The 11,735-nt window shown below is 41.9% G+C and overlaps 1 protein-coding gene across 14 annotated transcripts in view; it reads left to right on the top strand.

The window, feature by feature from the left end:
- The first annotated feature begins 346 nt into the window (after window positions 1-346).
- LOC131132354 (ELKS/Rab6-interacting/CAST family member 1-like) overlaps window positions 347-11,735 on the top strand; it is a 91,897-nt gene continuing 80,508 nt past the window's right edge. For 4 of the 14 annotated variants that reach the window (XR_009130356.1, XM_058077908.1, XM_058077909.1 and 1 more), the window contains exons 1-4: window positions 348-532; window positions 7,747-8,470; window positions 8,685-8,762; window positions 8,879-9,034. Coding sequence is in view for 9 of the 14 variants with exons in the window: in XM_058077908.1 (XP_057933891.1) it covers window positions 7,979-8,470; window positions 8,685-8,762; window positions 8,879-9,034 (726 nt within the window). In the remaining 5 variants the exon portion in view is untranslated. Of the gene's footprint in view, window positions 533-7,746; window positions 8,471-8,684; window positions 8,763-8,878; window positions 9,035-11,735 lie in introns of all 14 variants that reach the window. The other 10 variants (XR_009130358.1, XM_058077913.1, XM_058077915.1 and 7 more) reach the window with 3 other exon arrangements.

Genomic DNA, 11,735 nt, shown 5'->3' with positions numbered 1-11,735 from the left:
GTCACCGGTATAGCACCCCCGAGTCCTCATCAATAGTAAATAATGCGGTATATCATATCACTGTGCTGAAGTCAGCAGCGCTGCTACAAACATTCATTAACATCTACACCGAATAATCCCTAGCTAAATGCTGTGAAAAGCTCAAATAAACTGAAACTACCAAAACAAAGCAAAGTTATACATTCAAAAATGGACACCGGTTAGCTAGCTAGCTCAGCTGTGCGCGAGCTGTGGCTTTTTGTGGTGCTTGAGGGCGTGGCTACGTCTCGGGGACGCGCCTTTACGTCATGACGTCACCAGAGCGACGCACTGGGGAAGCCGCCTGTGGAGGAGCTGGCAGTCTTTGGTGGGGGGGGGAAGCGAAGGGGCCAGGAAAGACTGCTCCAGGCGGGGGATAGCGAACGGAAAATCGGCCAAAAAGGGTCTGACAACGCCGCCGAGCGCTACCAGGGCCTTCGGAACCGCTTGGGGCGCCTTTGGGACCGTCTTGCTTGTCAAATCGGAGCTTATTTGACAACCGTTACAAGCTACGGTGAGTAGTGGAAGTTAGCTGTCAGTCAGAGAGCTTGGCGTGGATGTTGTCATTTCACGGGACTATTTTTGTGTGTTTTTTTTTAAGTGTTTTGTCAAATCGTGCGTTTCCTGTGTGTGTGCGCGCCCGTGCGTGTGCGTGCGTGTGTCCAGGAACACCGCCAATAACATAATTAAAATTTGATGGCAACAGAGCTTTCAGCTTTAGCAGCCGTGTTGGGGTGGGGGTAGGGGTGGTGGGGGGCTTGTTTGGAGTTGACTTCCAGCATTAGTGCAGAAATCAAACCTAGCATGCACATTCCCTGTGGTGTAACGGCCAAAGAATCATCATAATACCGACAGATAACGTGTTGCCAGTGTATCGCCAATCTCTGCTCGGTGGCTTAAAGGGAGAGCCTACAGTGCGTGGTAGAAGTGTTCTGCTGGTTTTAGGAATCAAGTAAAAATTCAAGGCAAACATCCTCTATATCACCGGGGAGGCAACCTGTGGCTCCGGAGACTCATTATTGCCTTCCAGGTCCATATTGTGGCTCCTTATTATTATAGGTTGATCATTTTCAACATATTTTATACTAAGTAGTACCATGAAGTCAAACAATAGCATCAAATTTTAAAAACAGTTAATTATTATAAATAATGAATCTGCTGCAGAAACCGGTATTTAACCAGGAGAAATATAATCTCAGGGAAGAAGTACATTTGAAACACTTCTATGCTAGGACTACGTTAAAAAGCCATAGCATTTCAGTATGTGGAATCAAACTATGGAATGGATTGAGTAAGGACCTCAAACAATGCACAACGATGAGCCAATTCAAGAAACAATACAATCAGTTGATGTTTGCTAAATACAAGGATGAAGAGTCTTCAACCAGTCATGATGTGCTATATATGTATATATATCACTATATTGACACTTACTATGGTACCCATTATATCATTGTATGTCATATCACCTTGTACTGTTGTACGGGACAAAAAATTAAAAAATAAACAAAAAAAAACCCCCTTAAAAAAGCAGGAAGTGAACAAATGTAACAGTTACTGATTGTAAAAGTACCACATGGTACTAATAATTAAATTCATTTTAATATTAAATTAAATTAAAAAACTTAAACAATATTTGGAAAGCAGGAAGTGAACAAATGTAACAATGAAGACTCCAAAAAAAAAACCAAAAGGTTCAAAGAAAGAAACTAAAAAAAAAGGTAAACACAATGAAAACATGTAAACACGTACCGGTACGTGATTAAAAACAAAAACAAAAATACTTAAACTATATTAAGAAAGCAGGAAGTGAACAAATGCAACAGTTCCTGATTGTAAAAGTACCAGATGGAGGGGTAGGATTTAATAAGCTTTGCTTCTTCCTACTCCTTTTGGACATGTGGAACTGTGAACTGATTATGTGATGCATTCAATTGTAATCTGATGCATGTTCAAATGAAATTAAACCATTACCATTTAAATGTCATGTATATGACAGTAGGGTTCTGATTTTTTTTTTTTTTTTTTAGCAAAATGCTAATAAGAGATCCTTATGTATTTAGGAATCTCCTGCAAATTTTTTTAAGGACCTCCAGAAAACGCAAGTCAAAGGTTCTCAATATGACAGGAGCGGGGAATCTGCTGCAAAAATGCTAATGAAAGATCCGCTACATGACAGCGGCATGCTAGTCCTGTCATCCTCAAAATGACAGGAGCTTTTGTGAAAGACTTGCATTGTCTTGAGTTTATTGCTCAAGCTCTTCCATTGATTTATTTTGCTCCTCACACTTCTTAAAAAGTTTTTAGCATTGTGCAGACATGCAGATAAAAGTCATTTTTCTTGCTCTGTGCATGTTCTTAGCTATTTTTACCATGCATTTGCCATCAAAGTGGAGGTTTAGCATGTTCTTTATAAGCTAATTATTATATGAATGAAGTGTAATGATTCTCCATCCCCATATCTGCTTCCTGTTTTTGTTTACAGCTTCTCGTAGCATTCTTTTCTGAAGTAATTACCATTTTAAAAGTTGTATTTCCCTTTAAAAACAAAGCCACCATATCTGCAGAGCCACTACAAAGCCAAAGCGGTGCAAACATTACACTTCTCCGCGCAGATAATACACACATTTGCAAAGCAAATGGACTGTGAATCTGATAGCACGGTGTTGATGCAGGCGGGGAAGGTGAAATCTGCTGCCTGTGTTGTGCAACGCTCAGTGGGAGAGAGAAAAGAGGAAAAAGACGCTGTGATTTCCTCCCACAGCTCCATGCATTTGCTCCTCCTACAGGAACACCGAGCCAGGCTACTTGCTTCCTCTTGCAGATTGCAGTGAAACCACGGCAGAATGGCTGCTTTTATTTTTTTAACCTCCACAAATCACATCTCCAAACTCATTTTTCTGGCACATTGTTTGTTATATTTCACGCTGAGGGATTTATTTATGTCCATACTACATTTCAACTCATCCTTATTTAGCTTGGCAACTTCACACAGCCGTCCTTTTTGCAGGATGAGCCTGCGTAGTGAACTCTACTGCATTTACTTAATTCTTAAGTACACATACGTCTTCTTGTTGTTTGCAGAATAGAACCCACGAGTGGTTCACTTCCTGGCTGGCTCTGATGCTATCAGGTGCTTATCACCAGTGTTGCCAGCCATATTGTGTGCGCGCATGTATCTTATCTCCCCCCGAGGAGGTAAAGTTACAAGTCATCACGCCGGTGAGATCTCTATCTCACTCAGACATCTTCCGTTCAACAAATTATTCACCGTCTTAGAAATGTGTAATATATATATATATATATATATATATATATATATATTTATATTTAGCTTCAAGCATAGTAAGATAAAGTTTAATTTGGGATATTTTTAAATTTTTGTAGGCTGAAAAAAGGCTGTATTATATATTGATGTATTTTTATTATTATTATTATTATATTTTCACACTTTTTTAAATATTGTATTTATAAATATTAAATTTTTTGTATTTATTTTTTACATTATCTAATTATTATATTTAAACTGTATTGTCACACATATTTTAAAACATTTCCAACCATTTTTTATTATTTTTTTTGGCATTTGTCCTCTGGTGTTCTTCTTTTTTTGTAAAAAAAAAAAAAAGAAAAATCTAAAAAGGGTTTTATAGTCACATGTTGCTCGCTTGTCATCAGTGTCATCATTGTTTTTCCCATAATACTATCACTATATCACTATATTGACAGTTACTATGATACCCATTATGTCATTGTATGGTCATATCACCTCGTACTTTTGTACGAGACAAAAAATTAAAAAATAAACAAACAAAAAAAACCTTAAAAAAGCAGGAAGTGAACAAATGTAACAGTTACTGATTGTAAAAGTACCAGATGGTACTCATAATTAAATTCATTTTTAATTTGTAATTAAATTAAATTAAATTAAAAAACGTAAACAATATTTGGAAAGCAGGAAGTGAACAAATGTAACAATGAAGACTCTGAAAAAAAAAACAAAAGGTAAACACAATGAAAACATGTAAACACGTACCGGTACGTCGGTACGTGATTTAAAAACAAAAACAAAAATGTGAACAAATGTAACAGTTACCGATTGTAAAAGTACCAGATGGAGGGGTAGGATTTAATAAGCTTTGCTTCTTCCTACTCCTTTTGGACATGTGGAACTGGGAACTGATTATGTGATGCATTCAATTGTAATCTGATGCATGTTCAAATGAAATAAAACCATTACCATTACCATTACTCAACTTCTCTGAAACAAACTAAACGGCAAAACCCAGTATCTTTGAAGGCAACACAATTATATAAGAAATCAAAATGCACAAAAATCTCTTCATGTTGAATTCCATGCACTTAAAAAACAAAACAAGGTACATTATTTCACACATGTATATAAGTGTGTGGACATATAGTGTGGTATTGCGTTGTCTTATTGGTGAAAGTGCTGTTGTCACATTAATAGAACATGAGCAACACCTCCAGGAATGCCACTGGAGAGAAAGACTTGTGGAGTATCAGGAAGAGAGCGTGATATTCTAAGATTTTATGAGGTCTACAGCAAATAAACAATATGTAACCTGATAGAGGATGACATTTGCGCCGCTGTTGAACAACGTTGTGTGTCAATAAAGTTAAAAAAGATGCTTTTTTTCCAGCATGTATGGAGTCACACAGTAAGCATAAGCCAAACCCGAACTTATGCATGTGTTTGTCTTTAATTCTGACACTTGGCTGTCTCTTTGCAAGAATGCCACTGAAGGGTCCTTAGCCACAAAGCCAAAATCGAATTACTTGTACGCTTCTAAAAAGCGTTACGTCTCAATTGCATCAAAAATAAACAGTATTCTGCAGATGTCAACACAATGTTTTTTTTGTGTTGTTCACAATATTGCTTTTTGCTTTTTGTGTCAGACGGTCATGTGCTTTGCTCAATCCTATGATGCACCCAAACTTGTGATGCACATCCTGCTCAGTTTTGTCTTTTTAAAATGACACCAGCACTGTCCACGAGCCATCAATTTCTGACCCTTAATAGTTTATTTGAAATGATCTAGTGTAGGGTTTTTTGTCCAGAAAAACATACGTACATTTTCATTGATTTATAACAAGAAGGAGAAGTTCATAGTGCTAGTTGAAAGATGTTCTGAACCAGCATGTACAGCATATGGGTCAGGCTCCTAGCATGGCTACCTGAAAGGATACCGCCACTTGGAAAGGGACAAGATAGACAGTCTACTGTGATTTGCAGCTACAGTATAAGCGAATAAAACTAGGCCAGTTGAGAGACATAGTCTCACCAGTGTGTCCTGGATATTCCCCGACGTGCCCTGAACACCTCCCTTGACCCCCGACCCACATTACGGACAAAAATAATGGTAATGGTTGAATTTCATTTGAACATGCATCAGATTACAATTGAATGCATCACATAATCAGTTCACAGTTCCACATGTCCAAAAGGAGTAGGAAGAAGCAAAGCTTATTAAATCCTACCCCTCCATCTGGTACTTTTACAATCAGTAACTGTTACATTTGTTCACTTCCTGCCTTTCTAATATAGTTTATTTTTTAGTTTAAAATTTAAATTTTTTTAATTTATTTTTTCATTCATTCATTCATTTTCTACCGCTTTTCCTCACGAGGGTCGCTGGACACCCTGGACTGGTCGCTGGCCAATCACAGGGCACATATAGACAAACAACCATTCACACTCACATTCATACCTATGGAAAATTTGTAGTCGTCCAATTAACCTAGCATGTTTTTGGAATGTGGGAGGAAACCGGAGTACCTAAGGAAAACCCACGCATGCACGGGGAGAACATGCAAACTCCACACAGAGATGGCCGAGGGTGGAATTGAACCTGGGTCTCCTAGCTGTGAGGCCTGCGCGTTAACCACTCGACGTCTACAATGTTAACCCGTTGGAAATGGCAGGATGTCATTGACCAATAGAACAGTCCGCATCGCAGTGTCGTCTTCCAATGAACGCAAAACTCATCACACAGCAGCTTAACACTCAAAAGGCTAGCTAGGAAATAGCTAGAGATGGCCGAGGGTGGCCTGGTACCTAACCCTGGTCTCCTAGCTGTGAGGTCTGTGTGCTAACCACATTGGAGATATAGTGTAAGCAAATTGGGGTGTGTACAATAGATTATCTACAGGTCAACAAACACAGTCTACTATCTGTGCCGTCAAGTGAAGCATTATTATATTATTATTATTATTATTAGCACGATGGTCAACTGTGGGCCACTGAGTTCTTCATGTATGTGCATCTGTCAACTTATCTTTATGCTATCAGTCTGCGTGCTTTCATTTGATTGGCTGCATGTCAGTACAGTGTGCGTGCGTGCCGGCCTCATATCCAGGTGTGGGTTCACGGCCCCCCGCCCCCCGGAGGGAAAACGCCACAGATGGCTCCCTGTTTCTGCAGAGCGCTCACACGGCTGGCTGCAAGTTAGCATCTCGCCAGCCAAAGATGAGCGCAGTTGGAAGCATGCATTGCTCACACGCTGCTGCTGCGGGGGCTTTGGAGTCGACATTTTCGACATTGAGGCCAAAACACTCCAATGGGTCACTCGGACGCCCAAATGTCAGTCACAGTATTTCGAAGCATTAGAGTGTAAAGGTGATGATTAGGGGTGTGTATTGGCAAGAATCTGGCGATATGATACGATATATCACGATACTGTTAACAAGGCGATATTTTTTTTCGTTTTTCTTGTAGTTAAAGATTATTTCCTGGAAAAACTGAATTACACCAGCCAATCACAGGGCACATATAGACAAACAACCATTCACACTCACATTCATACCTATGGACAATTTGGAGTCGCTAATTAACCTAGCATGTTTTTGGAATGTGGGAGGAACCCATAAAAAACAAATAATTGCTAATAATAATAATAATAATAATAATAATAATAATAATAATGCTTCACTTGACGGCACAGATAGTAGACTGTGTTTGTTGACCTGTAGATAATCTATTGTACACGCCCCAATTTGCTTACACTATATCTCCAATGTGGTTAGCACACAGACCTCACAGCTAGGAGACCAGGGTTAGGTACCAGGCCACCCTCGGCCATCTCTAGCTATTTCCTAGCTAGCCTTTTGAGTGTTAAGCTGCTGTGTGATGAGTTTTGCGTTCGTTGGAAGACGACACTGCGATGCGGACTGTTCTATTGGTCAATGACATCCTGACATTTCCAACGGGTTAACATTGAAGACGTCGAGCGGTTAGCGCGCAGGCCTCACGGCTAGGAGATCAGGGTTCAATTCCACCCTCGGCCATCTCTGTGTGGCATTTGCATGTTCTGCCCGTGCATGCGTGGGTTTTTTTCCGGGTACTCCGGTTTCCTCCCACATTCCAAAAACATGCTAGGTTAATTAGCGACTCCAAATTGTCCATAGGTATGAATGTGAGTGTGAATGGTTGTTTGTCTATATGTGCCCTGTGATTGGCTGGCCACCAGTCCAGGGTGTACCCTGCCTTTAGCCCGAAGACAGCTGGGATAGGCTCCAGCAACCCCCTGTGAGGATAAGCGGTAGAAAATGAATGAAATGAATCACAATACTACTTTTGTAATATCAACATCATACGTTTCGATATATCGATACAGTATTGTGGAACGATATTTTCTTACACCCTAGTGATGATGCATCGTGTATAGAACTAAAAATGTAATCTCATCTCCTTCTCCTCCTCCATAGGTGACTCGCTGATTGCCTATTGGGTGGGCTGCCTTCACAGTCATCACAGCAGTGTGAAGAAAAACTCCAGTGGAAGACTAACAGGGTCACATAACGTTGCATAACAGCAAAGAAGACCCCACTGACAAATGTTTTCACCACAGCTGAACACTTTTACACGAGTGCACCCATTAGGACACGAATTGCTTCCTTGGATTATTATTACTTAATTTTTTATTTTTACTCCTCCATTATGTACGGAAGCTCCCGTTCCGTCTCCAAACTGGACGTCGTGGCATCCAACGGTAACGGTTCGGGAAGCCCTGGACGTTCCCCGCGCCTCCCGCACTCCCCACGTTTGGGACACCGCCGCAACGGCAGCAGCAGCAGCTCCGCCAGCGGCGGTCTCACCGGCTCCGGGAAGACGTTATCCATGGAGAACATCCAGTCGCTCAACGCCGCTTACGCCACAGGGGGTCCGCTGTACTTCACAGACGGAGCGGAAGACCCAGTCGGCTTGGGGAGCCTTGGGAGCGGCTTGAACCCCCCGCTGCCCAAAAGTACAATGACTCTGGGTAGGGCCGGGGCGAGGGTGCCGTACGGGGTGCGGTCTGCTTTCGTAGGGAGCAGCCCCAACATCAACTCAGGTGGCGGTGGAGTCATGTCCAGTGACGCCATAGCGTTTGGGGGGGAGGGACAAGGCCAGACCCCGTTGGCTGCCACCGTGCCGCACTCCATGAGACAGGTGATGCTTTGCTTTCATCCCGTTTGGAATGTAAGAGCGCTAAAGCTGGAAAATGGCATCCGATGAGGAGCATAAGAAGCGTTCAAATTCTAAAACCTCCCACTGGCTCTGCAATATTAGTCATCACCTCTTTAAGATACCGCCCACTTTTTTTCTACATAAGCAACATTTCTTATTTCATGCAAAGCTAATGTTTGTGTCCGTGGGTTGGCAGGTGAGGGAGGGCGCCATGACAGATCTGCAGACCCAGCTGAGAGAAGTCCTGAGAGAGAATGAACTCCTCCGCAGAGACGTAAGAACACTTGAGCTTCCCTTGCCCATCGGTCTTTTGTCGGCCATTTTTTTTTTGGTGTGAAATAAAAAATACAATACAATCTGAGATGAAGCTATAATGTCACTTTATCGTAGCTGGATGCTAAGGAGTCCAAGCTGAGCTCATCCATGAACTCCATCAAGACCTTCTGGAGCCCGGAGCTGAAGAAAGAACGTGCCCTGAGGAAGGACGAAGCCACAAAGATGTCTGTGTGGAAGGAGCAGTACCGGGTGGTACAGGAGGAAACACAGGTACGTTTTTGGAGAAAAGCTGGAGCCTATCCCAGCTGTCTTCGGGCAAAGAGGTGGGGTACACCCTGGACAGGTGGCCAGCCAGCCAATCACAGGGCACAGATATTCAAACAACCATTCACACTCACATTCATACCTATGGACAATTCGGAGTCGCCAATTAACCTAGCATGTTTTTGGAATGTGGGAGGAAACCGGAGTACTTTTTGATTTTTTTGACTTTTTTCTCATAATTAAGACTTTTCATCTCATAATTTAGATTTTAATTTCGTAATTATGATTTTTTAAATCTCATTATTATGACATCCTATCTCATAATTATGATGTTAAATCTCATAATTTCCACTTTTTTCATCTCATTATTTTGACTTCATATAATATTTATAGTTTTTTCATAATTTTGACTCTCACTATTATGACTTTTTTTTAATCTCATAATTTCAATTTTTTATCTCATTATTTTGATTTCATTCATTCATTATTGCTGGAGCCTATCCCAGCTGTCTTCGGGCGAGAGGCGGGGTACACCCTGGACTGGTTGCCAGCCAATCACAGGGCACATATAGACAAACAACCATTCACACTCACATTCATACCTATGGACAATTTGGAGTCGCCAATTAACCTAGCATGTTTTTGGAATGTGGGAGGAAACCGGAGTACCCGGAGAAAACACACATACACGGGGAGAACATGCAAACTCCACACACAGATGGCCGAGGGTGGAATTGAACCTGGGTCTCCTGGCTGTGAGGTCTACGCGCTAACCACTTGACGTCTACAATGTTAACCTGTTGGAAATCGCACGATGTCATTGACCAATAGAACAGTCTGCATCACAGTGTCGTCTTCCAACGAACTCAAAACTCATCACACAGCAGCTTAACACTCAAAAGGTTAGCTAGGAAATAATTTGGAGAATTTGGAGTCGCCAATTAACCTAGCATGTTTTTGGAATGTGGGAGGAAACCGGAGTACCTGGAGAAAAACCCACGCATGCACGGGGAGAACATACAAACTCCACACAGAGATGGCCGAGGGTGGATCCTTGGAAGATAATCCTGTATAATATATGTTTTATCGCTGCCATGAGACAGAACAGACAAAGCGTGTGGGCTCAGATCAGGATGTTAGGCGACTCGTCTGCTGGCAGGAGGCTGGGAAACTGTACAAGAGAACGTAGTCATTGTCACTCACGGCCACGCAATGACTCATGCTCAAGTGTGTGTGTGTGTGTGTGTGTGTGTGTGTGTTCCAACACTCACACTGAGAAAGCAAGCGCTTGGTTCGCCCTCACATAAGATATTAAGCACGTTAGGACTTGAAAGAATCACTTTTACGCCTTCATTCTTCCCCTCGTTCCCTTTTAACCCCAACCGCTTCGTTTTCGTCTCCTATCTCCTTAGCTCCCCCCCCCCTTGTTTGTGTCATCGCACATGTGACTTGCTAATTTATGACAAACGCCCGCCCACAGGCACGTCGGGTCAACCCTCGCTTGCCGAAGAATGTGCACCTCAACCCAACCCCTCCACGCTTTCTTCCTCTCTCACACCTTAGCTCCACTCGTACCACCATGGTAACCAGCCCTTACTTTGCACAACATTCATTCATTTTCTACTGCTTTTCCTCACGAGGGTCGCTGGGGGGGGGGGAGTGCTGGAGCCTATCCCAGCTAGAGGCGAGAGGCGGGCTACACACCCTGTACTGGTGGCCAGCCAGCCAATCACAGGGCACATATAGACAAACAACCATTCACACTCACATTCATGATATTAAATAATATGCAATTAAATAATAAAGTAAATCGTATGATATTAAATAATATGAAATAATATTTCAAGGATATTCTGGTAATATTGTAACTTCTTTCCTCCTTAAAATAACTTTTTTGCTCTTTATATTGGGACTTTATTCTTGTAAAATTACAAAATGAAAATTACTTTTCGGGCGGCACAGCGGGCGAGTGGTTAGCGCGCAGACCTCACAGCTAGGAGACCAGGGTTCAATTCCACCATCTCTGTGTGGAGTTTGCATGTTCTCCCCGTGCATGCGTGGGTTTTCTCCGGTTACTCCGAAAAACATTCCAAAAACATGCTAGGTTAATTGGCGACTCCAAATTGTCCATAGGTATGAATGTGAGTGTGAATGGTTGTTTGTCTATATGTGCCCTGTGATTGGCTGGCCACCAGTCCAGGGTGTACCCCGCCTCTCGCCCAAAGACAGCTGGGATAGGCTACAGTACCCCCGCGACCCTCGTGAGGAAAAGCGGAAGAAAATGAATGAATGAATGAAAATACTTTTCATTTTTATCTCCTATTTATGACTTTATTCCCATAATATTAAGACTTTTATTCTAGTGACATTTTAACTTTTTTCATAACTTAATTTTCCAACTTTATATGGTCTTCTGTTAGTTTTTGATCAAATTTAAATTTTACAATTTCTCAAATATTTCAACTTTATGCTACCACTTTTTCATCAACCTATGGACAATTTGGAGTCTCCAATTAACCTAGCATGTTTTTGGAATGTGGGAGGAAACCGGAATACCCGTAGAAAACCCACGCATGCACGGGGAGAACATGCAAACTCCACACAGAGATAGCCGAGGGTGGAATTGAACCCTGTTCTCCTAGCTGTGAGGTCTGCGTGCTAACCACTCGTCCGCCGTGCAGCCTCTTTGCACAACATGTAAACAAAT

This window comes from Doryrhamphus excisus, chromosome 7 (genome assembly GCF_030265055.1).
Source record: "Doryrhamphus excisus isolate RoL2022-K1 chromosome 7, RoL_Dexc_1.0, whole genome shotgun sequence".
Taxonomy (NCBI): Eukaryota; Metazoa; Chordata; class Actinopteri; order Syngnathiformes; family Syngnathidae; genus Doryrhamphus; species Doryrhamphus excisus.
The sequence above is the reverse complement of the archived record's forward strand: the minus strand, read 5'-3'. Positions and strand labels throughout refer to the sequence as shown.